This window comes from Hevea brasiliensis, chromosome 16, assembly GCF_030052815.1.
Source record: "Hevea brasiliensis isolate MT/VB/25A 57/8 chromosome 16, ASM3005281v1, whole genome shotgun sequence".
NCBI lineage: Eukaryota > Viridiplantae > Streptophyta > Magnoliopsida > Malpighiales > Euphorbiaceae > Hevea > Hevea brasiliensis.
This window is the reverse complement of record NC_079508.1, coordinates 60231626-60258023: the sequence shown is the minus strand read 5'-3', so window position 1 is coordinate 60258023 and position 26398 is coordinate 60231626. Positions and strand designations below refer to the sequence as shown.

General features: G+C 32.8%; 4 protein-coding genes across 6 annotated transcripts; 2 read left to right on the top strand and 2 right to left on the bottom strand.

Moving 5' to 3' along the window:
- The first annotated feature begins 596 nt into the window (after positions 1 to 596).
- On the top strand, positions 597 to 2263 carry LOC110663511 (receptor like protein 29). Its single transcript, XM_021822836.2, has one exon. It carries the CDS (start codon positions 714 to 716, stop codon positions 2145 to 2147), a length of 1434 nt encoding a protein of 477 aa, XP_021678528.2. The 5' UTR covers positions 597 to 713; the 3' UTR covers positions 2148 to 2263.
- A 3683-nt stretch (positions 2264 to 5946) lies between these two features.
- LOC110663509 (citrate synthase, glyoxysomal) lies at positions 5947 to 16104 on the top strand. The gene is made up of 13 exons (XM_021822833.2): positions 5947 to 6390; positions 6589 to 6769; positions 9614 to 9699; positions 10334 to 10438; positions 10772 to 10834; positions 10963 to 11072; positions 11390 to 11509; positions 11582 to 11657; positions 11857 to 11930; positions 12055 to 12175; positions 13986 to 14083; positions 14202 to 14325; positions 15719 to 16104. Exons 1-13 carry the CDS (start codon positions 6145 to 6147, stop codon positions 15848 to 15850), a joined length of 1536 nt encoding a protein of 511 aa, XP_021678525.2. The 5' UTR covers positions 5947 to 6144; the 3' UTR covers positions 15851 to 16104.
- A 396-nt stretch (positions 16105 to 16500) lies between these two features.
- On the bottom strand, positions 16501 to 20639 carry LOC110663510 (elongin-A). 3 transcript variants are annotated; one of them, XM_021822834.2, is made up of 8 exons: positions 20393 to 20639; positions 19746 to 19948; positions 19493 to 19630; positions 19216 to 19294; positions 17637 to 17708; positions 17441 to 17516; positions 16881 to 16937; positions 16501 to 16791 (listed from the first exon to the last, which is right to left on the bottom strand). In XM_021822834.2, the coding sequence occupies exons 1-8, from the start codon at positions 20619 to 20621 to the stop codon at positions 16701 to 16703; spliced, it is 945 nt and encodes a 314-aa protein (XP_021678526.2). In that variant the 5' UTR covers positions 20622 to 20639; the 3' UTR covers positions 16501 to 16700. The 3 variants fall into 3 exon arrangements, with proteins under 3 accessions (XP_021678526.2, XP_021678527.2, XP_057993432.1); XM_021822835.2 differs by having other exon boundaries at positions 19749 to 19948; positions 20393 to 20636; XM_058137449.1 differs by having other exon boundaries at positions 20464 to 20593.
- An 894-nt stretch (positions 20640 to 21533) lies between these two features.
- On the bottom strand, positions 21534 to 26257 carry LOC110663508 (glutamyl-tRNA(Gln) amidotransferase subunit A, chloroplastic/mitochondrial-like). The gene is made up of 10 exons (XM_058138449.1): positions 26245 to 26257; positions 25316 to 25782; positions 24790 to 25100; positions 24216 to 24396; positions 24019 to 24113; positions 22965 to 23310; positions 22509 to 22602; positions 22369 to 22418; positions 21949 to 22068; positions 21534 to 21901 (listed from the first exon to the last, which is right to left on the bottom strand). Exons 1-6 carry the CDS (start codon positions 26255 to 26257, stop codon positions 23199 to 23201), a joined length of 1179 nt encoding a protein of 392 aa, XP_057994432.1. The 3' UTR covers positions 21534 to 21901; positions 21949 to 22068; positions 22369 to 22418; positions 22509 to 22602; positions 22965 to 23198.
- Between the last annotated feature and the right edge of the window lie 141 nt (positions 26258 to 26398).

The following is a 26398-nucleotide window of genomic DNA, read 5'->3' as shown; positions in this document are numbered from 1 at the left end:
ACACTTTTATATATTACAGAATATGAGTATAGTTTAATTTATGATCAATCTGGAGAATCATTTTATAAATTATTTAATTTATTTAGTCTAATTTAATTGATTAATTGAATATGTATTACTCATTTAATAACTTTATTTAATGTGTTTTATTTTTTTTTTAATTTTTTTATTAAAAAAAATATAATTAATCTACCAATCAAAATAGTTTGATTACATTCATTTAACTTTAATGTGTGGGAAATTGGCCACATTTTGAGTTTATCAACTGCCCTAGCCTTATCTCCATCCCTCGTCACTCTTCCATTTTCCATTTCCATGAAAAGTACTTTTATTAACAAGGGTAGAGTAAAGGATACATATGCCAATACACGAACAAAATTTTTCTCAGGAATTTAACAGTATCAGCACATGTCCAAGAAAGTGAAACCCGCTCTCCTATCTCCCAACGTCTCTCTCTCTCTCTCTCTCTCTCTCTCTCTCTCTCAAAATTCACATCGATCTCTTGACCCTACCTTGGCTTAAAATTCTCACTCAAGCCAAATGTCATGACCCCACTCATAAAATGACTACGCACCCATCATATCAATCACATCTCTCTCTCTCTCTCTCTCTGTGCGTGTCATGGTTGAGTCTCCCTCGCACATCAAATGAGACTACTCGCTTCTAAAACCCACCCAAGCAATTGCTGCACCTGGCCAACATAACTCTCTACCATGTTTTCCAGTTTCCTTTCCCTTTCACCTTCACTTCCCACTCTGCTTCTTCTTTTTCTACTTCTCTTGTCTCTCCCTCTTGTTTCTTCTGTCTCCGCCATTCATGCAAGGAAACAACCACCACCAACCGCAAACAATAGTCTCCTGTCAATCAACCACATGCTTCGCTCGGAGGCTGAGACCCTTTTCAAGATCATGGACTCTCTGTCCTCTGATCATTCCTGGAGAACTTCTTACCCCAACCCCTGTAAGCGTGGTTCAATTTGGCCTGGAATTGAGTGCCGACTAGGACCAGATAACCGCCTCCATGTCTCCAGGCTTGATTTTGGTACTCATCCGAACCCAACATGCAAGAGCACGGCTACATTTCCTAACCAAATATTTGCTCTTCCTTATCTTCAATCTGTTTTCTTCTTGAACTGTTTCGCTCAAACCAAAACCGTTCTCTCTGTTCCATCATATAGACTGTCAAATTCTTCACTTCAACAGCTCAGTCTGAGATCAAACCCAGGGCTTTTTGGTCCAATCCCTTCTCAAATTTCCTACCTGAAGTCCTTACAAATCCTCACGTTGTCACAAAATCGCCTTTCTGGGCCTATACCGGCTGGGATTTTTAGGTTGAGCTCTTTGGTGCACCTTGATTTGAGCTATAATATTCTCACCGGTGCTATACCAACTGAATTGGGTAATCTTAAAAACCTAGTGGGCCTTGATCTAAGCTATAACTCGCTTATTGGCACAATTCCAGGCACGATTGGCCAACTGGGTTCGCTTCAAAAACTTGATTTGAGTTCAAATGCACTTAATGGTCGTATTCCAGATAGCATAGAGAAGCTCAGTTCACTGGCTTTCATGGCTTTGAGTGACAACAGATTCAGTGGAACTTTTCCAGCTGGATTGCCAAAATTACAAAGCTTGCAGTGCTTTATCATGGATGACAATCCAATAAATATTCCTTTGCCTGTAGAGTTTGGAAAGTTAGTGAAACTACAAGAGCTAAGGCTTGCCAATTCAGGGTTCTCAGGCACTATTCCACCCAGCTTTTCACTGCTGATGAATCTAAGCACTCTGTCTCTTCAGAACAACAGATTGATAGGTGAAATTCCAGCAGGTTTTGGCAGTCTCGCTCACATTTATCACTTGAATCTTAGCAGAAACTTGTTGGGAGGAGTTGTGCCTTTCGACGCAAGTTTCTTCAAGAGGCTAGGAAGGAATTTGGATCTAAGTGCTAACCCAGGCCTATGTTTGAGTCCAACTGAAGCATATAATGTCAAGATTGGAATTGGAGTTGGTGTCTGTGGCAATAGCAAGAATGGCTCTTTGATCGTGAAATCTCAAGCTTCACATGGGTTTTCCAAACCATTCTTTCTGTTTCTTGTTCTTGGATTGCACCAAATACTGCTTCTATATTACGATATTAATCACTTCTCTTAATTAACTATGCCGGTTTCCTTTAGCTTCTCATTTTGTTTTATTTTATTTTTCTGGTAGTTCGTGTAAAAAGTTAGTAATGATATCTGATCTGATAGAATTTGATAAAGGTTTTCAAAGTTTTGTTTGCATTAGGTTATTCCAGGTTCTGCTAACTTTCAGCAGATAAAAAAAAATAAGGTTCTTCTGCTATACTCGGTTGCCAAGATTTAGCACAGAAGCCTCTATATGTGGCTCTAATCATGCACATACTGAGCATTTCAGTTTGACTGTTTTCTATTCCCAAAGAGTTACTATTTTTTATGCCTTCTTTAGCTACTGTAGAAATTACAGATTAATTCATGACACTAGTGAGGTGATGTGTTCATAAAGATTAATTACACATGCATCAGTATATAAGAGCATGCTAGGAAAAAAAAATCTGACGCTTTCTTTTGAAGTAGATATGGGCCTCTGCTTCAATCCCAGTGTTCAATAATCACATTTGCTCCAATTAAACAGAAGCTAGCTTAATTGGTTGCTGTGGTCCTTGTCTTGCAGGGAGTCAGTTCATAGTTAAGCATATGACTGATGATGGAATGGCAGAACAAAAATTTGAAATATTTATGAGCAAATAATATAAAATTAGGACGTGAAATTTTAGATGAGATATCACTGTCTTTTATTGGGAAATGTTTAATAAAAATATATACTTAGAAATTTATTTGTGAGATTTGGGACCACAACTTGGTGTTTTAGTACTAACAAGAAAAGACATGAAATTATTGTGTTCTTAATTTGAAGAAGGCCGGGTGAGCATTCAGTTTGAATTAAATTGAATTAAATCGAATTAAATTAAATTATTAAAATCAAATTATTATATTTTAGAACCGAATTAAAATAAATAAAAATTGAATCGAATTGAATCTTTTATTTAGTTTGATTTGATTCAAATCGATTGGTTTCAAATTTTACTTATTTTTTAATTTAGACTTGATTTCTAAATTATTTAGTTTGATTTTAACTTTAATTTGAACCTAATAACCATTAGTCAATAAAATTAAGTAATATATATATATATATATATATATATATATATATATATATATAATTTATAAATTTTCTATAAAAATAAATTAATTCAAAAATAAAAAATATTATTCGGTTCGATTCAAACTGATTTTTTTCTCTAAAACCAAACCGAATAGAAATAATTAAAAATTTTAAAGTATAAAATCAAATTGAACCGAATCAAATTAAGACGATTCGATTCAATTTTTCGATTTAAATTGAATAATACTCACCCCTATCATCTGATGCAAATTAAGCTACCAGTATCATAAAAAGTATAATATAATGAGACTGTTTGAGAATACCCCCGCAGCCTGAGGACAAATTTTTTAAAATGAAGCTAAAAGGTTTTGAATATATATATATATATATATATATATATATATCTGTTGTTGTAATTGTATGATATTAAATGATTTTGAGTTGTGTTATTTTAATTGAAAGACTAAATTTTATAAAAATTAAAAAAAAAAAAGGTAACAGGAAACAAAAGGAGATGGGGATTATGAGAGAAGCAGATCCAGGACATAGTGTTTGATTAAACATGACTACAAGGCTGACTTACAAGGACACTAGAGAGAGAGAAAGATGGAATCAAAATCAATGTGTCACTGTTCTTTTCCCTTGTATTTGAAATTACTCTTACCTTTGTAAACAGTATTTCAGTACACATTTTTAACTGTTCAATTGCTTGCTCTTTCATTTATTCATCTACCACCATCAGTTGCCTCTACAATTTTTCTGTTGATTCCTGTTCCAACACTTTTTTTAATTTCTAAATATTAATATAAATATTATATTATCCAATAATATAAATAAAAAAATAATTAAAATATTAAACATTACTTTAAAAATTATTATAGAATAAAATCATATAATTGAAAAAATTAAAAATTTTAAATATTAAGAGTATTTATTTTCTAAACAAATTAATATACCAAGAAATTGAAAATGAGTACAATATATATCCACTTAAAAATTAGTACTGTCATTATCAATCCCCCTCATGAGGAGGGCAACCAAATTGATAAGAATCAAAGGAAACTACCTCTTTCAAGGAAAAAAACAAGTAAATAGAACCCACGAGGCCAACCCAATAGAGTGTAAAAGATGAAAAAGGAAATAAATGTGTTGGCAGAGTCAGTTGTCACACCAAAGCTACCATTTCTCATCTTTCAATCTCTGCAATTCTCATCAAAGGCTGTCTCCGCATTTTGTCACCAAACCAAGTTTTGGCAACCTACAATCCTTTCAACAAAGCTGCAATCAATTTTAACATTATGAATTTTAAATTTTAATTTTTAAAAATAATATTTATATTATAATAATTAAAATAATATATAATAATCACGCTTAAACTTTTGTCTACCAAAAAAATAAAATTGCTCGAATTATTTTAATTTGGATAATTTAAAAATGGGTGTATTGCCCATCACTTTCTCTGATTTCCAAAATGCAACAAAGGCGAGTCAGAGCCTCACGTGGGAAGGCAGTACCACTGGCTATTACTAACATGAATTCATTGTTTTCCTTTACTTTTATTCCATTTTGAGAAGAGCCAGACAAAATGTGTGGACTCATTTAAGCAATATATTTTAGAAAAACCATAGAATTTAATTTTACCCTAACACTTAATTAAAGAAAAGAGATATGAATTCTATCTTACCTTTCCAAAATAATAATAATAATAATAATAATAATAATAATAATAATAATAATAATAATAATAATAATAATAAATAATTTTAAGGTTACTGAACTTATTTGATCCAACTGCTAGCAAGAGGGGTTCATCAAATTGTGATGGTAGCGGTTTCATCTCAGAATTGCTCATCTAAAACATATCTCCGTTGGTGTCAACTAGCATTCAGCAATCCTAGGAGCATCTAATCATTATGATTAGTCACGGATTTAATTTTTTTTTTCTTTTATGAAAATAAATAATAAAATATTTTATAAAATTAAAAATATAATATTAATAACCTTAATTTTAAAAAAATTTATCAATTACAATTATATTAATTTTATCTTAATAAAATTAAAAGATAGACTTGAATTAAATTGTAATAAAAAAAAATTCAAACGAGATTTTTATAATTTATTTTTCAAATGGCGTCAAAATTATAATTTTTTTTAACTGCTATAACTTGTTAACGCATAGAGAATAATTTTTGACACGATCAAAGAGACAGAAACCTATTATTATATATATGTTCTTCGCATAATATATCATTGAAAGGGTAATTTAGTGACAAGCTTTTTTTTTTATATAATAAATATTATACTTCTTTATGATAATAATTTTTGTGAGAGCTAAGCATATAATTTTCTGTTTTAAGTTTAATTATATCTCTATATTTATTGAGAAAATTTAATTTAATATTTTTAATTTTTTATTAATTTAATTTATTTTAAAAATTAAAAAATTAAGAAATTAAATATTTTTATATTTAAATTAAAAAATTTAATCTAAAAATTAAGAAATTAAATTTTTTTATTTAATAAAAAATAAAAAATTATAAATTTTAATTTTTAAATTAAATTGAATTTAAATTAAAATTTTTTAATTAAATGAAAAAAAAATTAAAAATAACTAAATTAATCCAATAAATACTGGGGCAAAATGTTTAATTTTCAGCGGAGCTAACGACCTGAACTAATTTCCAGCCCCAGGTGATGTAGGAATTGGTTTCCCGCCACGTTTGCAGTCGCGGCAAAAATAATGCAATTTGGCCTTTATTATTATTTTATTTTTTTTCCCGTAGAAAATGACCCACACGCAGACGCCGCCTTCGTTATCCTCTGGCCGTTCAGATCAATCAAGACTTCCAGAAGAGAAAGCAATATCTCTTTCTTCTTCTTCATTTCTTTCGTTTAATTAGATAATAATACACAGCTAAGTAATCAATTGACTATCGGTTTCGCTTCCAATCCAACCAACCAACTACCAATGTCAGAATCTGATTCTTCCTTATCCTCCGTGTCCGCTCGTGGCCGGTTGGCCGTGCTCGCAGCTCACCTTGCTGCGGCGTCCTCGATTTCTCCTGCAGTTTTGGAGGCCCAGTGTGTCTCCGCTCATGTCTCTCCGCCGGAGAACTTACAGGGCACTCTCACTGTCGTTGATGAGAGGACTGGTAAGAAGTACCAAATTCAAGTCTCTAAACATGGCACCGTCAAAGCCTCTGATTTTAAAAAGGTATTAATATGATTGCCATTCATGATCTATTCCTGTTATTTTCTGGTTTGAAGTGTGATCTTGAAGGTTAATTTAGTGACTCTTTTGATTGAACTATTGATCATGGATTAATAATTAATTTTTTATTGTTTGGGCTAATTTTTGTTCATATGCTGTTAATCTTGATATGTAATTGATCTGATACCTGAGAAATTACAGATATCAGCTGGAAAGGATGATAAGGGGCTCAAACTTTATGACCCGGGCTATCTCAACACGGCTCCTGTTCAGTCATCAATTTCTTACATAGATGGTGATGAAGGTATCCTCAGATATAGAGGCTACCCAATAGAGGAGTTGGCTGAGAGTAGCACCTTTTTGGAAGTGTCCTACCTCATAAGTGAGTACCCTTTGTAATAATCCATAATAGTAAAAATTTTGGAACTTGTTGCTTATAGATTTCCGGGGATCAAAATCTTGATTAAAGAGTTACTGAGTGGGCTTTATTTTGAGGCATCGCCTTGCAAGTTAAACCACTTGCAACATTGAGATGTCTCAAATGGCAATTTTTGTGAGTTTTGAGGTATATGCCTACTTGCATCGTTTCACTTTCCTATCACGGGAAACATAGCAATATGTATTCTTGGTAAATTAAGAGATTGCCACGTACACTTCAAGAAAACAAAAATACTAGCTTTTTTCCTCATCTTTGATTCTATCAGTCCTGGGTTTTGATTATGATGTTCTCATCTTGTATTTTATTTGACTAAATAGAATTGCCAATAGACTATGGACACTAAATAGAATTGCCAATAGACTATCGATTATGGACTGTGAGGGGCCTGGAGGCAGGGCATACATCAAGTAGTCCATTGTTCTTCCCTTTGAATTCTATAATTTCATAGCATGGTACAAAAACTTTTCAGCTTGTGCATCCACAGCAGACTCTGTTTGGTACATCAATTGACAGGACAAGAGTATCCTGTCCGGTCCTTGTTTTTCTGTCCCTTTACTTCTCGTCTAGTGCCATGCCACAAAAATAATCAAGTATACTTAGTATTATTTTTATATTTATTGTAATTTTATTTATATGTAAAATTCTATTTTTTAATTTATAATATTAAATTTTTTAGTGCATTAATATTTAGTTACATAATTAATTTGTCTTGTTCTGCAAACATCAAACTAGGGATGGCCACCATTAGGGCCAGTGTGACCGGAAGTCTGGAACCAAGGGCAGAGTCAAGAAGTCAGTAGAGTCAAAAAATTTCATTTTGCTCAATTCAATATTAACAACAACGACAATAATAAACTTCTGTAAAATAATATATACCATGGTATATTAAATTTTTAATCAAAATTAAAATTTGAAATAAATTAATCGATTATAAATAAAAATATTAATAATAAAAAAAATAAAATTTAATAATCAAGATACTTTACAATTATTTTAGTACATCAAAATGTTAGCATGATGATTACACATTAAGAGTAGTTCTCTCCTTATCTATGCTACCTAATAAAATTTAAATATAAAATATTTTATGTATATCTCAAACTTTTATATATCATTAAAAGATTAAAAATAAAATCTTGTAAATGAATTATATATTTACAAAATATCTAAATTTGAACTTTTTTATATATATTAATTTAAAATATAAATTTGACTCTAATTTATGCATTTTTTTTATTAATTTTAATGAAATTAATTTATTAAAAATATTTTACATATTATATATATATATATATATATATATATATATATATATTTTTTTTTTTTAATAGAGTTGAGTGGGGTCAATTGACCCCACTCAACTTAATGCAGCTGGCAGAACCTGACTGAAGAGTCTTCCCAGTTTTGGTTCAATTCAATTCGATAAAAACCCATGGATAAACCATTTTCCTTTTTAAAAGGAAAAAAGGTTTGGTCCAAAACCTAATTGGCCGATTCCGGTTCAATTCAAGTTTGGTTTTAGTTAATATGGGTTTGTTCTGTTTTGGTTTTTGATTGGTCTATTTCGGTTCCGATTCCAAATTGGATTGTGGCCAAGTCTACCGCAAATATAAGATAAACTATTTGTCTTTATCTTGTCATGTCTTGTCCCTCACACCAAATGTAGCGTATTGTAATTGTTTGTGAACATTGAGAAATGTAATGCAATTTGTGCAAGGATATTAAACATTTTGGACCTTTTCATAGGTTTCGTGTTCTAGGTTGACTTGGACATTGAATGAGACAGTGGAGAAAGAAATGGGTTCGTTCAATTAGAAAAATTGTTTGTACATTGGGATGTTATCAATGACCACCCCCCCCCCCCCCAAAAAAAAAAAAAAAAGGAAAAATGAGAATGCTAAAAGAAGTTTATTTTATTATTTGTCTTAGGATGAGGAATGTTATTCTCACAATCATCAAGAGCTGATAATTTATCAAAATGAAAAAAATGTCTTTCCCCTTTGGCCCTTTCCCTCTGTGTGTGGGTGTTTCAATTAAACTTGAGTTCAAAAAATTAATTTATCAAAATGACATGCCTCTTCATCAATATGCATGTGACATAATATATTTGATGCACAAATGTAAAGAATATTAAAAGGAAAAAAAGTCCATTCTTTAGTGTATGTGAGCATATAAGCACAATATAATTCATCAATATGTGATGAAATTGCAGGTCCAATACATTGTACTCCTGCAGATATTTCTCTTTCTTACCATACAATTACTAGTATCCTTATCTTGATTCCCAATACAAGAACAAAAATCGGGATAAACATGTAATTCCATACACCTCAAGTTCCATAGCTTTGGCCCAATCATGATTTTCCTACATCCAAAAGGATAGGCCCTTACCTTTTTGGCCAGTTTTGGGCGAGGAGGGATTCAAACCCTGACACCGTGGTTTCTAGCCACGAGCTTTAATCCTCTGAGCTATAGGCTAATTTCCACTGGATCTGTTCCTAGGACTTGTTTTGTCTTTTATCTTTCCATTTGTTTCATTACTATTGGACTGGTGATTATGTTTCAATGGCTTGGTTGAAAGATGAGTTAGCTCCTCACTAAACCCCATCCATTCCCTCAAACAAAAAGAAAAGGAAAAAGGGAAAATTTTTCACAACTCAATATTATTAAATTGCTACCTGGTAATTAATATCTAAACATTTTTTTTTTATTTCTTCTACAATTGCATCTATATGTTTTGTTTGGTTATTGGTTGAGATCTTATGTGAATATGTTTTCTTTTCTCAGTGTATGGGAACTTGCCATCTGAAAGTCAGTTAGCAGATTGGGAATTTGCTATTTCTCAACATTCAGCTGTACCACAGGGCATTTTGGTATGACTCTATCTCCTCATAATAACCAAAACATCATTTCAGAATGCACTGTGGTAAATGCTTTTTAGGTCTACATCTTTTTTTTTTTTTTAATTTATTGTTATTCTAAGAATTTTTTAAGTGCCGTAAAATCCAATTTCAATGTTAATTTTTCCAGAATATAATAATAAGACAAGTGATTTTTCCTAGTGGCTTATGTCGTAGAATGTGGAGTCATGGATCTAAATTTCATTCAGGATGGGGAAGTTGATACTTTTATTTGTAAATGCAGGCCACTAGTTCTACCATATGTTTATGAGCTCTTTGGATAGGAGCATGAGTTATAAACACATTGTTTCCACACATGTTCTCTTTCTTTCGCTCTGTCATACTCCCTTGCTGGAAGCAAAATCTCTACATTATTTAGACTGGGGTTAAGAAAATTTTTTGTGATATTTTCATAAAGTTTTATATTAATCAATGCGAAAAAGTTCCATTTTTTGGGCCGGGGGCATTCTGAGTTTCAATAAATGAGCTTGAAATGTTTCTCTGGTACAAGAAACAGATGTTTGCTCTAACAATCATATGTAAAATTCTTGTTTACATGTTAATTTAACTTTTATTTCTAACAAGAGTTCTTAAATCTGTTTTGTAGGACATTATACAGGCAATGCCTCATGATGCACACCCAATGGGCGTGCTAGTCAGTGCAATGAGTGCTCTTTCAATCTTTCATCCTGATGCTAATCCTGCTCTTAGAGTAAGTTCATATTTTAGCTTCTGAGAATGGGAACTTTACATGTGGGCATGTTGCATTTATCACATATAGTGAACTGTCTTTTGTTCTACTGTACAATTATTTAATTGGAATTGCAAAATGATTGAAGGTTATGGTTGATTAATAGTTCTAGACTGGCTCCTGAATGTCACAGTTTTGGGATTGGCATAATTTTATCTGTCTGGAATCATATTTAGTTTCATGAAGTCTTTTATTTCTTTTAATCAAATGATTATTTCAATGTGTTTGTATGCTTTTTTATTGATTTTATGAGGTTTCTAGACATTTCTGATCACATCTTTTTTATTGGCACAGGGGCAAGATCTTTACAAATCCAAACAAGTGAGAGACAAACAAATTGCTCGCATTCTTGGAAAGGTCTACTGTTTAATTATTTTATTTATATTTTTTCTCCTCTCTTCTTGATTCAAGATAAACAGTTCAGTCACTGCTATGCTGGAACACTGTTTTATTCCTAATTCTGTAATTCATGTAATATTCTGTAGGCACCAACCATTGCAGCAGCAGCGTATTTAAGGTTGGCAGGCAGGCCTCCAGTTCTGCCTTCCAGCAACCTTTCTTATGCAGAGAACTTCTTGTACATGCTAGATTCACTGTATGTGGTGTGGCATCGTTTCATTGATATCTGGATAACATATATATTTCATATTTTGCATAAACAATAATCTGATCTGATTTTTCTTTTTATTCTTCTATTAAATTTTTTTATAGCCCATTTTTCTTGCTGCAAGGTCATTTTTGAATGCATATTTTTAATGTCATTCTCTTTTAAAAAGAAATGCAGGCTTCATTAGTAAAGCTAATGAATGACATGCCTTAATGGCCAATCATTTTAATAAAATTTGTAATCATTGCTAGATAATATTTTTCCCTGTTTTTCATAATTAAAATTACTTTTCTGTGAACTTGCAGAGGTAATCGATCATATAAACCTAACCCTCGACTTGCTCGAGTGATAGATATACTTTTCATACTGCATGCAGAGCATGAAATGAATTGCTCCACTGCTGCTGCCCGGCATCTTGCATCAAGGTATACATCCTAATTCTCAACTAAAACTATGAAGCTTTAGTCTTTTCTCAATTTTGAATTCTCTATCTGCAGTGGTGTTGATGTATACACTGCTCTTGCTGGGGCTGTTGGAGCATTGTATGGACCTCTTCATGGTGGAGCAAATGAGGTAGCATATTGGGATGCCATTGTTATTGAATTCCATGCTTAAATTAGTTCCTATCTTTCTTTATCTCTCTCCCAGTTATTTTAGATCTGATTTTGATACTCTCAAATTATATTTTATGCCAACAGTAAGTTAGCCTGCTTCTGTTATTTTGTTTCAGCCAGCATTCAGTAAGCCATTCTCTGTTATTGTCTTGTTTTAGGCTGTGCTTAAGATGCTGAATGAGATCGGAACTGTTGAGAACATCCCAGATTTCATTGAGGGTGTGAAAAACAGGTGAATGTTGTCTTTTGATTTATGTTTAATTTTATTTCCCAAACCTGTTGGCGCACACCTTCTCAGGCAAGATGCTTTTATTCATTGACATCGTGATTTTTCTTTCATCTTTCTATATATTCAGAAAGCGAAAGATGTCGGGTTTTGGACATCGGGTATACAAAAACTATGATCCCAGAGCTAAAGTCATTAAGAAGCTAGCAGAGGAAGTATTTTCTATTGTCGGTCGAGATCCTCTTATCGAGGTGATTTCCTACTCTCTATCATGTTCCATCTAATTTGTCTTTTCTTGACACTATGCTGTTCAGTGGCTCTGCAACAATTCTTATATTAAAGTTGATATGCCTTGCTGCATCAATGACATGGAAATTAAGTTTTAGAGAGCCAGATAATGCGTGGAATATGTTATTAAACTATACAGATAAGACTTTATAAGCTGGTATCATCTAATGAATAACTCTGGTGGTATGGGTTTTGAGAAATGTTATTTTGTAATCTAACTGTGATGCAGAGACTCATATATTACACAACATAATTAAGGTAGGACCTTTCTTTTTATTTCAAGTGACCAACACGGTAGGAAGACAACAATGAAATATTATCAAATTATATTCACCTAAATAATTATAAACATACCACATCCAATTTGTTTATTACTAGTTACAAATACTATTAATATTGAGTTAATATTTCTTGTGTCATTTGTTATAGTTAAAACTTAAACTACACCATGTTAATCTAGAAAACCTTGCTTGGTCCGAATAAGATCTCTTGTAAATTTTCTTAAAAGTTAATATAATGTAAACAATGTAACAGCATATGCTATTACTCTATGCTAAAAATAGTGCACCAAATCCAAACAAAACATCAAGTTTAGGTAGCATTAGGTTAATTGCTAAAAGGTAACTTTTTACTTTTTGCTAATTTAACAGCAAAAATAAAAGCATTGTTTGTTTACATATTAAAAAATATATTTTACAAGTCAAAGAAAGGCTTTTCCCATGAAGCCAAAAAAAAAAAAAAAAAAAAAAGAACTTTTCATGAAAATTAAAAATCCAAAGATAGTGGTGTACTCCATGTAGGGATTGCATTGTCACTCTGCTTCCATTGGCTCAATCACCACCACTTTTGCATCTGTGACCACCAATTTAAACAATGATTGGATCTCATGCTTTCTAAATGTGCCTTTTATTATTACTTGTGATTTACAGCAAACTCTCTCTTGAAAAGCAATTTTTAAGAAACTAAAAGTTGAACCAAATGGTACCTAAAGAAATCATGTGATTCAATTTTATAAAATCATTGTTGATTAATAAACCCAATTAAATCCTGAAATTAAAGGACACTTAATGCAAATAGTCAAATTCATCTTATTTTATGGAATTAATAATTAACCAAGGCTTAAGCCAAAAGAGAGGAAAGAATAAGTATTAAAAATGCTGATAGTGTGCTTATGGAAAATTCTACCATGAGCTAGTTGTGAAGGGCATTTGATTTAAAATTGATTGAAATTCATTTCCAGCTTTAAAAGAATCACTTTGCTTTCTTGGACACGTTCTGGTATGTAATAGGTGTTGGAAGCATGTAAAAAATAGGTTGTCTGAAATTAAGTTGGACACTGCATAGGCTCTTGAAACCAGTTTTTTTTGCTTCATAGGAATCTAATAAAATATGTTTTCAAGTTTGTAATGGTCATGTTATTTTCCTAAAACATGAATTAGGAGAAATGAGTTATGACCATTTATTCCAAATTATTGTTGACGCCTTTATGTTGCTTCATGATCTTGTCTTTAGGCATGTCCCCACCTTAGTCATTTGTGTATGCAATGGTCTCAATATGTGAGATTGTATGTGGTTACCAGAACATAAGATCTAATCTATATTTCAACTTACATAAACATAAATGGATCATAAAGAAAATATGTTTTATCTAATAAAAGTCTGGTTAGGCTTTTGGTATTTAATTTGTAATCCGTTTTATGGAAGATGTTCAGTAAACTAAATGATTTTTGATGTGATCTCCAATCTCATAAGCATTAACTATGTTGTTTGCAGGTAGCAGTTGCTTTGGAGAAGGCTGCACTATCTGATGAGTATTTCGTTACGAGGAAGCTATATCCAAATGTTGATTTCTACTCTGGATTAATATATAGGTAGAGATGAGATACCATCACTTTTTATGGTGCTTGATCTAACTGGAAGTACCCAATTGATCTTGTTTATTTTTCCTGAAGCACAAAACTCTTGACAGTAATAAATTCTTGTTAACAGAGCGATGGGATTTCCAACGGAGTTCTTCCCTGTTTTATTTGCAATTCCTCGAATGGCTGGTTACTTGGCACACTGGCGGGAGTCACTGGATGATCCTGATACAAAGATAATGAGACCACAACAGGTTACAGTCTAACTATTACTTGAATTTGTTTTGGATTTCTTCTTTATTTATTTTTTTAATAATTATCTTCATCAAAGTTATTATATTTCAGCTTTGTAATATGCATGAATCTTTCTCTAAAATCTGAAATTGATGACATATCACGTGACAGATAAAGTTGGTTTTGTCAATAAGCAAAAACCTCTGTGGTTTATCTTGGCAAGTAAACCAATATAATAACTATACTGTTATAGTTGATATTGGTTATGTGTTCTAGAGAAAATTCTGAACCAAATTCTGTTCTGGGTCCATGGCTTCTTTTTGAGAGGTTGGAGTTGCATCATTCTGATTCTAGCATCCTTTTAAGTTTCCCTTGACAAGTTTATAGCAAATGTTGGAGAAGTAATACCTCCAACAAAGGAATTGTTTTAGGTTATAAAAGATGAGCCGCAGTTAAAGTGGGATTGTTGTTGTTTAAGGCTGAATTTTTTACTCTTGAAAATTCTTGTCAGTGCTTGGGATAAAAGCTGCGCTGGGCAATAAAGCACAGTTTGCTTTATGTGTGCTTGTGATATACAGGAATCTAGTAATTGTGAATGCTGTTAACTGTGATAAGAAGCCCAATTCATACTCCTGGAGCCTCACCCAATTCTGGTAGGGACTTGTTAATTTTGTTCAGTCAGACAAACTTTTATCTAATATTCAATCTCAATGCTGATTGCTTATATTGGATGTTATCTAGTGTCTCGAGAGAGGTTTATCTAGCGTCTCAAGAGAGGTGGTGTTGTACAATCACTGTCAGGATCATTGCACTCTTAGTAGGATTCATGAAAATGAAAACAAAATCTTAGAGTATTTAGTTTCAGTGGAAGTATATTTGGGTTTATTTATTCACAAAGTTGAGGGTAAGGGCTAGGGTCATAGCAATTGCAGGATGCATTTCTCAGTGCAGATCTAGGAAGGCATAAGGTGTGGACATATAAAATTATGAAATATGAAACAATGGAAGTGATGGCTTGGAAGCATGGTGATTGTATACCTATGCAAGGAGTTAATTGTGGATTGTCTATCACTGCTTTTTGGCATCTGCTATTGTTGTTGATGTTGCTGCTGTTTCCAAATCTGAATTTATATGTATGGATACATTTCTGCACTTATTTCCAAAGCGAAAGAATATTGTATCAATTTATAGTGTGAAAAAGACGTTCCGTCAACTCTATGTATGACCGGATGCTTAAGAGTTTGTTCTTTTAGGCTCACCCAATTGTTTAAGGGTTTCTTTTTCATCAACCAACTGGACATATGTGTGCCGGGAAGAATTCTAGTTTGGGAAGAAATTTTGCAGCATTTTGTTATGCTTTTGAATCTTGTGTCATGGTTGTTTTACTTGCTAATAATCTATATGGTTATTTAGGTGTACACTGGGGCATGGCTTCGACATTATATGCCACTCAGAGAACGGATGGAAACAAGCGAAGCAAATAGGCTTGGTCAGGTGTCTGTTTCAAATGCCTCCAGGCGACGACTTGCTGGATCTGGGATTTAGGCTCTCATTCAATTGATTTAATATTTTAATCTGTGAAAGCGAGGTGGAAAATAATAATAATAATAAATGACGTGAATATTACAAGGATGAATAAATGTAACGTTCCTAGAATTTTTCGTCTAAAAATATTTAGGCCTTTATAGGAGCATAATGGTCAAATTTCTGCTCTGTATATGTATTAAGAAACAAAACTTCATCTACTATTTTGCAATTCGTGGCTTGAAATGTTTCAATTTTGTACATGATTCATTTTATTTGATTTGACCTTCTATGGAGCATCTCTTGTTTCATTCCACCAAAAAAAAAAAAAAAAGAGAAATGAACAAGGTTTTCTTAGCTGCTGAATGGGCTGTCCAACAACTGTAGAACAGAAAATTACAAGAAGAATGGAAATCTCTAGTTGTGGTAGGCATAGAATGAGTTAATGTTGTCATGATGTTTAATAGTATCACAAAGAAAAAAATTGGAAATGAGCCCAAGGGTAACACTCTAATAGATCCGTAGGGCAAGACAGCAGGAGATTGAAGTTGTAATTATAAAGTATGATAGTACTGGAATTGCTGATCACAATAATGAAAATTGCATTTTAAGGAGCGCATCAGAATTGAACAATCACAACCATTATAAGATTCTGTTCTCACTCTGAGAAATACTAAAACAAAAAGAATATATTACAATTTGAAATGTTCCTCCCTCAAAATAGACTGGTTACAACGTGTGTGCAGATGAGAGGGAGATGAAGGAAGCTTGCACATTTATGTTGAACAGGTTTATTCAAATTGAAACTTCAAATGTTACAAAGCTCAAGCAAATAAATCATGTCATATGCAAAGCTTTAGATCACATACTTTTAGAATCTCCTGTCGAATGACTCTGTTTGTCTAGAAGATGATGCAGAACTATTTCCAGGAAAGCCCCCAGTCTTTGTCAAAGTAGAGGCACTGTAGAGCAAGAAGCAAACATGGATATTGTGTATTTATAAGTAGCATTTTAAGGACAAATTAATACAACGGCACATTGACAATATTACCTATTGTTTCTTTGCACTGAAATTTTCTTCATGGCTGCAATATTTTTCACTTCACGGCTGCTCAAAAGCAGAAAAATAAAAATAAAAGAATGAAAAAAAATTGTTTTTGGTTTATCTGATCTAACAAATGTGAAATGCTTTGTCCAGTAAACCAGGGCTCAAGTATGAATGCAATCCTGTACAAAAGGTTTTGAAGTTTTTTCATTTTTCTATAAATAAGAAGAAAGATTACATGATAACTGGTTGCAGCCAGACAAATGTACCTGGTTCATATTTAAGCTGCTTCAAAATAAAGAAAGGTAAATCATTTTATTCCCTAGTATAAAGCTCTACTTTAATATTAAAGCCATCAAGACACATTTTCCTTTGTTTTCCTTATGAAAGAATTTATGCTTGCTTAGTCTCTCGTCAAATTTGAATGCCCTAACCATGTGTGGGTTATAGCTTACTAGTATATTGCTATAGATGGAAGAATTAGCAGCATCTAATATCATCATCATAAAATTTCAAGCAAAAAATTTTATGATTTCCTCAAAACAAGCATACATAAGAAATGTTACCTCTTAAGAAAATCTAATTTTGATTTCTTCATCAAGTTGCTCTTCACATGGGAAAGACTGTATCCAGGTCCACTTCCTAAAAACAAATATTCAAAGTAAAACAACAAAACATACAAATTTGTGATACATCCTCTCTAGTTTCAAAGCCTATGCAAAAGGCTGCAAGTTAAATTACAAGAAAAGAAAGAAAGATTACCTCCATAAAAGTTTCTTTTACTGCCTGAAGGTGGAACCTTTGTGCAAAGACGAATTTGCTTACTTTGTTTTTCTACAAAAATAGAACGCTGGCTAAGAATATTAAGAATGCACAAAGGCACAGCAGTTAATATTGCAACAGAGCTCACATAATCCGTTTATGAAGTTAGAATTCAGATGACAACACTCACATTGCCTGTGTACCTAATAGAGTTTATATTGGAATAGCTAATATAGGCAGGCAGGTGCATATTCATTTTTTCTGTAACTATCATAATTAATTATTCCTTGAATAATTCAAATTCATATCAATATATGACGCGAGTGATCCCATGTATTTTCTCATGGGAAAATCACCAACTAAATATTTATTAAGGTTTTCAGAACGTGTTGCCTCCCAACCCTTCTCACACCCCCCCCCTCTCTCTCTCTCTCTCTCTCTCTCTCTCTCTCTCTAACATTTTGGAATGAAGAAAATAATCAACAACCAACACAAGTGGGTAGTACAATTCCGTAATTTGAAATCAATACAAACTCCTATCAATATATGAAGTGAGTGATCCCATGTATTTTCTCATGGGAAAATCACCAACTAAATATTTATTAAGTTTTTCAAAAAGTGATCTCCCCCCATAATCAACACAAGTGATTAGTACAATTCCCCAATTGGAAAACATACAAATCTCATTATATAAAAACCTATGAAAGTAAAACTTCATCAAATGATAAAAATTATTTGACCTGAAATTCTCCCTTCAATTTGGTCATTGAAGAAACCCCATCTCATTTTTCAAGTAATAGTCAACAGTCATGGGATAGTGGATGTAATTTAAGGGAGAAAAGAGAGATTCTTTTATCATAGATGTTGATTTTGCTGTTGAAGCAATTAGTGGGCATAATTCCCGACATTCACAAAACCTTAATTAATAATCACACAAAACCCTACAATTTGTTACAATATACCCATGAATGAGGATGAAAAGGGTTCTTTAACTTGAAAAGGTATGAATACAACAAAGCATTAGTGAAGTATCTCAGCAATTAGAGGTACACAAACATCAAACTAAGAAAATGCTAAAACAAATCTTAAACATGCTAGCATTCAGTTGAAGTATGCAACAGATTGGAATTGCACTTGGACTACAAAGCATCATTAATATAATGACAAAATAAGTAGAGAGAGAGAGAGAAGCAAAGGACAAGAAAAAGTGGAATGCACATTAATCTAACACTGCTTGAAGCCAAGGACCAACTATTGATAGTCCAACAAAGAACTGCCTCACAGGATTAAGATGCAATTAGTCCAACAACGAACTGCCTCATAGGATTAAGATGCAGTCCTAACCTTCATAATTACATCAAGTAGCTGCTAAACACTCTCATTAGCTATCTGACAGGTGGTGGCCTTCAACGGCACCCCAATATAAATCCTCAAAGTGATAGTATCATAGAGTAACAAGAAGGAAGACAAAGAAAAAATATTAAGAAATATACCTTACACATTGTAACATCGTATAATTAAACATATATATGTAAAGTAGAAGAAGAATAACTTATATTTCAAAGGATCAATAACATACTAGCATCTTCCTTTTTGTAAGATTGTCGAAGTCGAGCAACTGCTTCATCCTCCTCCTTAGCAACAACCTTCAGTTTTGCCTACAAGAATTTCACCCATTAGAACAAATATTTTGAAGGAATTATGTTTCATTACGTAAGTTTCAACAAAAAAGTTCCACGTCAAGAACCATAAAGGTTGTCCACTTAAAAGAACAATTTAAAAGTATTATATTTGTGCATCTGCCTGTTTATGGATAAATGCTCATTACAATAGTAACCCAAGAGAAAAAGAGGTACCTCATATAGGTCTCTCCATTGAAAGGAAGCTTTGCACCGCTTCATCCTCTCAATTGCAAGATTAGTATTTGCCTCACCAAACTGCCGCTCAAAGAATCTCTTCCATAGTTTATCAGTTACCGGGCTAAGATCACGCCCCTATATCAATACAAAAAAAAAAAAAAAAAAAAAAAAAAAAAAAAAAAACTGAATAATTCTAAACAGAAAGCCAAAAAAAAAAACATTGTTTAAAAAATGATGTAAGCCATCTTACTACCGTGCTCTTCTCCACATGCATCAACTGATCCAATGTACAATGTGGTAAAATTCGATCAAGAAGATGTAAATCCGTTTCCCCAACATCTCCTAGGTACCTCACGTGACTTATCGCTACATTAACACAAAGATCAACCAATGTAGGAGCTTTCCTCTTTCTTTCAGGCATATTAGTTGAACCTCTCCTCCTCGAAATATGTCCTTGTAAAGGCCAGTAGAAACAAGGTACATCCAAGTCAATAACAAATACAGACCAGCTTAAACCAAGATCAGCTATAATCAAATCCAATTTACCAAGTATTAATGACTTGCAAAAAATCGAATCATAGAAGGATCAATTGAATTTTTTATCGTATAAATACAAGGACGTGTTTCTGGGTATAAATTAATCTACACAAAGCTGGGATTTTTCAATTTTTTAATCAATTCAATGAAAAAAGAAACACTGCAATGTTATAACCATTTTCTTCAGTTATCTAAGCAACCAAATATACCATTCAGTACTCACATTCATACAAAATAAAATTCTCAAATTATTTTCCCACTCACATCATTGTAGCTCTTATGCAGAGTGCACAAAAAAAAAAAAAAATCAACAAATCTCCTCTAAAGACCACGCTAATCAAATCGATTATTTGAAATTACCAAAAATAAATAGACAGATGATAGATCGGAGCTTGCGAAGTGGTCGATCGGAGATGGAGAACAGACGGTACCGTTTCAGATAAAGATCGGAAGTCTTCTTTTCTTCCTCTCTCACTTTTCTTTCTTTTGCTAACGTGCACCGTTTCCCTCTTTTGCTAACGTGTACCGTTTCCCAGGGGGTCAAGATGCGCTTACATATTTGCAGCTTAAGAGTACGGACCACAAGCATTTATTGGCGGGTAGATTCGTGTGGTGGATAATTTTAAAGGTTGTTTGTTTTAAGTCGTAAGCTTGTCAAATAAGCTAAAAATAATTGAATTTTTTAATTTATAAATTAAAAAAATAAATTAAAATTTAATTTCTTATTTTAATACTCGTAAGTTATATATTTATAAAATAATTTTATTAATTTTTTTAGTACATTATTTTTATTTAATTTTTAAAAATTTAAACATAAATTTCATTTAATTTTTTTTAAATATTTTAATAATAAATATGTAATTATTTTTTATCAAGTATATCAATTATTTATAAGTCACTTAAATATTTTAATTAAATATATTACTGCTTAAAATTTAAATATTTTTGAGTCATTTATGATTTAATTATTATGATATGTTTTCTTAATTATTTACTGCTGAAGTTAAAGGTGATTTACGTTGATGTTTGAAGTATAATAAAAATTATAATTTATTTATTATTTTTTAAAATAAGTCATTAATTTTTCAGTAATTTTTTAAAAAACATTTTGTTACAATATTAAAAACAATAAAAAAAATTTACAAAATCAAATATTTACTTATAAAATAAAATAATGAGATAACAAAATAACAATTTTCAGAATAAAATTTCTTTAGCAAATATGTTTGGCATTGGCATTGAGATTGAAACATACTTTTTAGAAAAACATTCTTTTAGATATTAAAAAAAAAAAAAGTTTTAAGAAATTTTATTGTTTCTAAATTTCTACGCAAATAGAGGTAAGATTACATACATCCCTGCCTAGAGCCTGTAAATGTAGAATGCTTCATACTCAGAGTTATATTATTTTAAACATGTCAAATTTAATATAAAAATAATTTTTAATTGTTCTCAACAACACCTCAAACAACAATAACAAATAGATCCATAAAATTAAACCTAACAAAGCTAAAATAGACCCAACTATTATTAGTGGATTAATGCCTACAAAAACATTTGCAAAGTACTCTCTCAACTTTTAGTGAGAACTTTAATCAGGTACAGCTCATTTCAATTTGAATGAACCAGTTCCACATTAAGGAGAGCATAAGCCTGAGAATTACCCTCGACAGGTGAGTTTACATCAAGCTACACCAACAGATACTTCCATCAAATTTGTTACTTGTCAAGTATAATGAATGACTCGTTGCATTTGCAAAATGCTTAAGCCTTCTCAAAGGAGTAGAGATAATTGATGCTACCATGCATCATCTGCTACCAGTGGAGGAACAAATCCGCAACCTTGAAGAGTCTGTGTCCAACACAAATCTGCAAAATTGTGAAGAAATAGAAAGCCATTTAGCTAACATTCCAACCTATGTTTATTTCATGATCCTATGCTGATTCCAAATGTAAGGAGCCACTCTGGCGCATCTTCTGCATTGCGCTCCAGCTGCAATAGAGCGCTGACCTGATTCTCTTTCTTCTTTATTATTCTTATAAAGAGCAGCATATAATTAGCCATATGAACATTGATTATAGCCACTAACATTAAAAGCAAGCATAAATCTGGCATTCTACTTTAGCCTGTGCAAATCGAGCTTTTTAATGCTAAATTAAGATCCTTCTCTCTCTCTCTCTCTCTCTCCAATCTATAGTACACTTATTCTATTTTCCTTAGCCAGTGGCATAATTGTTCAAGATTGAAAATCAAATCCAACTCTCCAACAGGAGCAGAGGGAGGGGGTGCACTGTAAATAGGCAGTATGAAGATAAGGAAGCACAGAAATGCTTACGGTCATGCTATCACTTGCATACATTGCCAGCGGATCATTTTTCTATTCACCTGTAAACATTGAAATAGTTGGATATTTACTTTTAAACAGGGAAAATCAAGGCAAATAAAGTAATAAAACAGCCCAAAATTTTAATTTACCAATCTTATAAGCAGCCGATGGAGCAGCAGGAGAAATTAGGATGTCATTTGCATCTAATGCAGCCTTGAAACTTTTCTGGATTAAAGTCCTCACCTAAAACACTATTAAAATCATCAATCTCTTCTTGAAGATCTTAAAGGTCAAAAGCTCTAGAAATATTTATTTTAGAAAAATAAAAATCCTATACTAAATTACTAAAAGTGATATTCTGAGTTACAAATTTAATGTTCAAATCATAGAAGTAGCCAAATTTATTCCAAGTCACTTGTCCAAATTTGTCAATAGGAATTCAAAATTCAAGAAATTCAAGCATTTGGAAGAATCATGGTGTTTAACCCATTGAAAACGTCAAGATTCCTGGTAACCATACTCATCCTCTTTAGGTATGGACTGGGTGCATCATACATCCACCTATTATTGGATGCGTGTTAAATTCATAAAACCACTTATATTACCTGTTGAGCACGCTTATAGTATGCATCATAATAACCAGCTGAAAGGGCATATGTTCCCATCAAAATTCTCATTTTGACCTGCAAATATGCATATACAAATTTAGGGTTCCTGACAAGTACAACTAAAATTACATTTTCCTTCTGACCTAAGTTATAATTATTAGCCTTGAAGTTATCAATGATAATAGGAGGTGGCACTGGCAATAAAACCCTTGAAACATTTTAGATGATTCTTCACTTCAAAAGTTCATTTAAGCAAGGTGATAGAGCCTCAGGACCAAATCCCTTTGCTCGAAAATTTCCATAAAGCACATTTAACTCATCAGCAACAGCTTGCTTTCCATATCTGAAAGTCAAGCAGAAGATGATAGCTTGCGTGTTAATGTTTTTGCATGTGTCTGCAAATAAGTAAGCAATAGAAAGACCAAAAAAAGGGAGAGGGGAGGAGGCAATAAACCCTGATTGAAAGCAGGTTGTTTTTGTTGTGGGCAAAGCTTTAAAAATAAATGACGATGAATTGTCTACAACCCCACTAGATATTTGTTATTTTACCAGAATAAATATTGTAAAGCCACAAAAGGCAAAGAATTCTGCACAAAAGAAGAATACTGGAGAAAGCAATTTGATGCTAAGCTTTGAAAACACCCAAAGTTTAAAGGTTACTTAAAAAAATTTATAGGCCCAGGCATCCATAATAATTCAGGCATTTCCACTACTATATTTCATCTAAACCCCCTATGGCATAAGCACCCGTTTCTGCATGATTTTCTTTCTCTGTCGTCTCTCTCAACTGCAATAAGCAACCCACTTGAAGGCAATGCAACAAAACCTAAAGGGCACCCTGATGCTAATTTTAATCATTTAGCTTTATTCTCTTTTAGCTATAGCTCAAGTGCATAAGCCATCCAAATCTATGTCTCTCTTATCCCCAAAAAAATCATAAAATTAGTATAGCTAAGTGATGAAACTTAAGTAAATAAATAAATAAGAAGAGTATTTAGCCAATTATAGGCATCAAATAAAGCTTAAATAAGATAATCTGTTTGAAATTCACCTGACACCATCATAACGTGATAAGTGAGAAGATGATTCTGAAGAAGCAAGAATATTGTAAGCTGGTAAACCAAGGGAGAAAGATGGCAATGATACCTGCAAATCAACATTTTAAAGTGCATGGAGGAGAGCAACTGTAATTTATAGGGAAATCTCTTAGTTAAAGAAAAAGTTGATCGAGGAAAGCTTAAGTTTAACCTCTGTCACAGTGCATCCTAATCCTTCCAGGTGCGATGCAGCACCACTGATTGCAGATTTTACTCCATTATCAACACCCTCATCAAGAGTTTCACGGATAAGACCAACCCTCAATCCCTTCAATGGTCTAGATTCCACAAGATTACCAGAAGTAAACAGAGGGGTGAAATCAGGAACCTCTTGAAGAGATGAAAATTATAGCAAAATAAGAAACCATAACTTTTAACCCCAGAAATCAATAGAAAACAATTAGCAATATTATAAACTTGTACAGGCACAGTGCAGTAAATGATAAACTTGTGTACACCAACATTTACAGTTGACATTAATTCCTTAGCAGTCCCATGGATTGACCAACGTGTTAAATAAGATAAATAGGAATGTCAATTTATCCCCCTAAAACACGTAAATTTTGGTCACTTCCTTTTCCATAAACATCAGTATCAAAATTACTGTCAACTGCTGGGTTATAAGATAAGATTATAATTGGTCAAGCAAACATGGAAGGAGAAATCACTTTCCTTAAGAAATAAAAATAAGCCAATATATACATGAGGGTAGACGAATTCATACTCTCCTACTGCTAGTGGCATCATATCTATCATGACCACTAATTGCATGAAGAATAATGCCAGTATCAGCAACTGATGTAGAAAAGCATCCAACAACAGCCAGTGATGAAGCATATGCCATAAGTCCAAATCTTGAGACACGCCCAAAGGTTGGCTTCAATCCAACAACACCACCAAATGATGCTGGCTGTCTTAGATTTCCACCAGTATCACTTCCCAATGATACTACACAGTGCCTGGCAGAAACAGCCGCAGCAGATCCTCCTGATGATCCACCAGGCACCCGAGACGTATCCCTAGGGTTTGAAGTCACCTACCGAATTAACATATGCATCACTGAGTATACCAATTCTATTTACCAGCATGAAATGCTACAACATTAACTAAAATTCAAAAAAATCAAGAGCATAGCTGCTCAAAGTGAAAGAAAATTGACATCAGAAAAATTATATATCGATATTAGCTGAAAATTGTGTTTGTTTTGCCAATGCACATTGTTGAAATGGAAAGGGGGAAGTTTTTTCAAACCTGAAAAGAGGAACGTTCAATGGTACTTCCCATACCAGACTCATCCGAATTAGTCTTTCCCACCACAATGGCACCCTTCTCCTTCATTCTCCTGACAGCCGTGGCATCATGCGGCGCCCGATAATTCTCCAAAATGCGAGACCCACCAGTAGACGGCATATCGGACGTACATATATTATCCTTGACCCCAACAAGCACCCCAGCAAGCGGACCCACATCCTCATCCCTGTCAATCTTGTCGTCGATCTCTTGGGCTTGTTTTAACACGTTATCCGATATAAGGAGGAACGAGTTGAGTTGGGGCTCGGTGAGCCTAAGGCGGGTTAAGTAGGAATCAGCGAGTTGGAAGAGGTTAGGCGGCGGGAGAGAAGGGAGTGATGGATTCTGAGGATTTGGGAGGATTGTTGGGATTGGTCTGTGAGGGCGGAAGTGGTAGATGGTGTTATAAATAGCTTGTACCTTATATACTATAGGGAGAAAGAATTTCTATATTGTTAAAATATAAGAAAGTGAAGGAATGGCAAAAATGAAATATGTATAGAATTATATATATATAATTTAATATATATTATTCTATTATGGCACTTGACAAGTATATGTGTGAAATAAAATAATTATCATATTGTAATTTTCGTAAATAAATTACGAATAGATGTGTTTATTAACAAGTAGATGTGTTTGTTAATAAACAGACATATTAGTTTTATACAAACAGTCACAACTATTTGTATAGGTGTCTGTTAATAAACAGACATGTCTATTCTATACAAAAGTCATAACTATTATATAGGTGTCTATTAATAAACAGATATGCCTATACAAATAGTCATAACTATTTGTATAGGTAGCTTTTAATAAACAGACATGTCTATTACACAAATAGTTGTATCTATTGGAGATAGACAGATGTGTCTATTTAGTAAAGATGCCTTGACTTTTCATTCTTTATAAATGTAGAAGAGTTTTTCAATCCAGAGATATACTACTTCTACTTCTTCTTCTTTTCTTCTAGTCTCTCTAAATTCAGTTCGTATAAAGAGTTCTTAAGGGAAATCTTCAGGAGTTGCTGTTTGCAGATTTCAG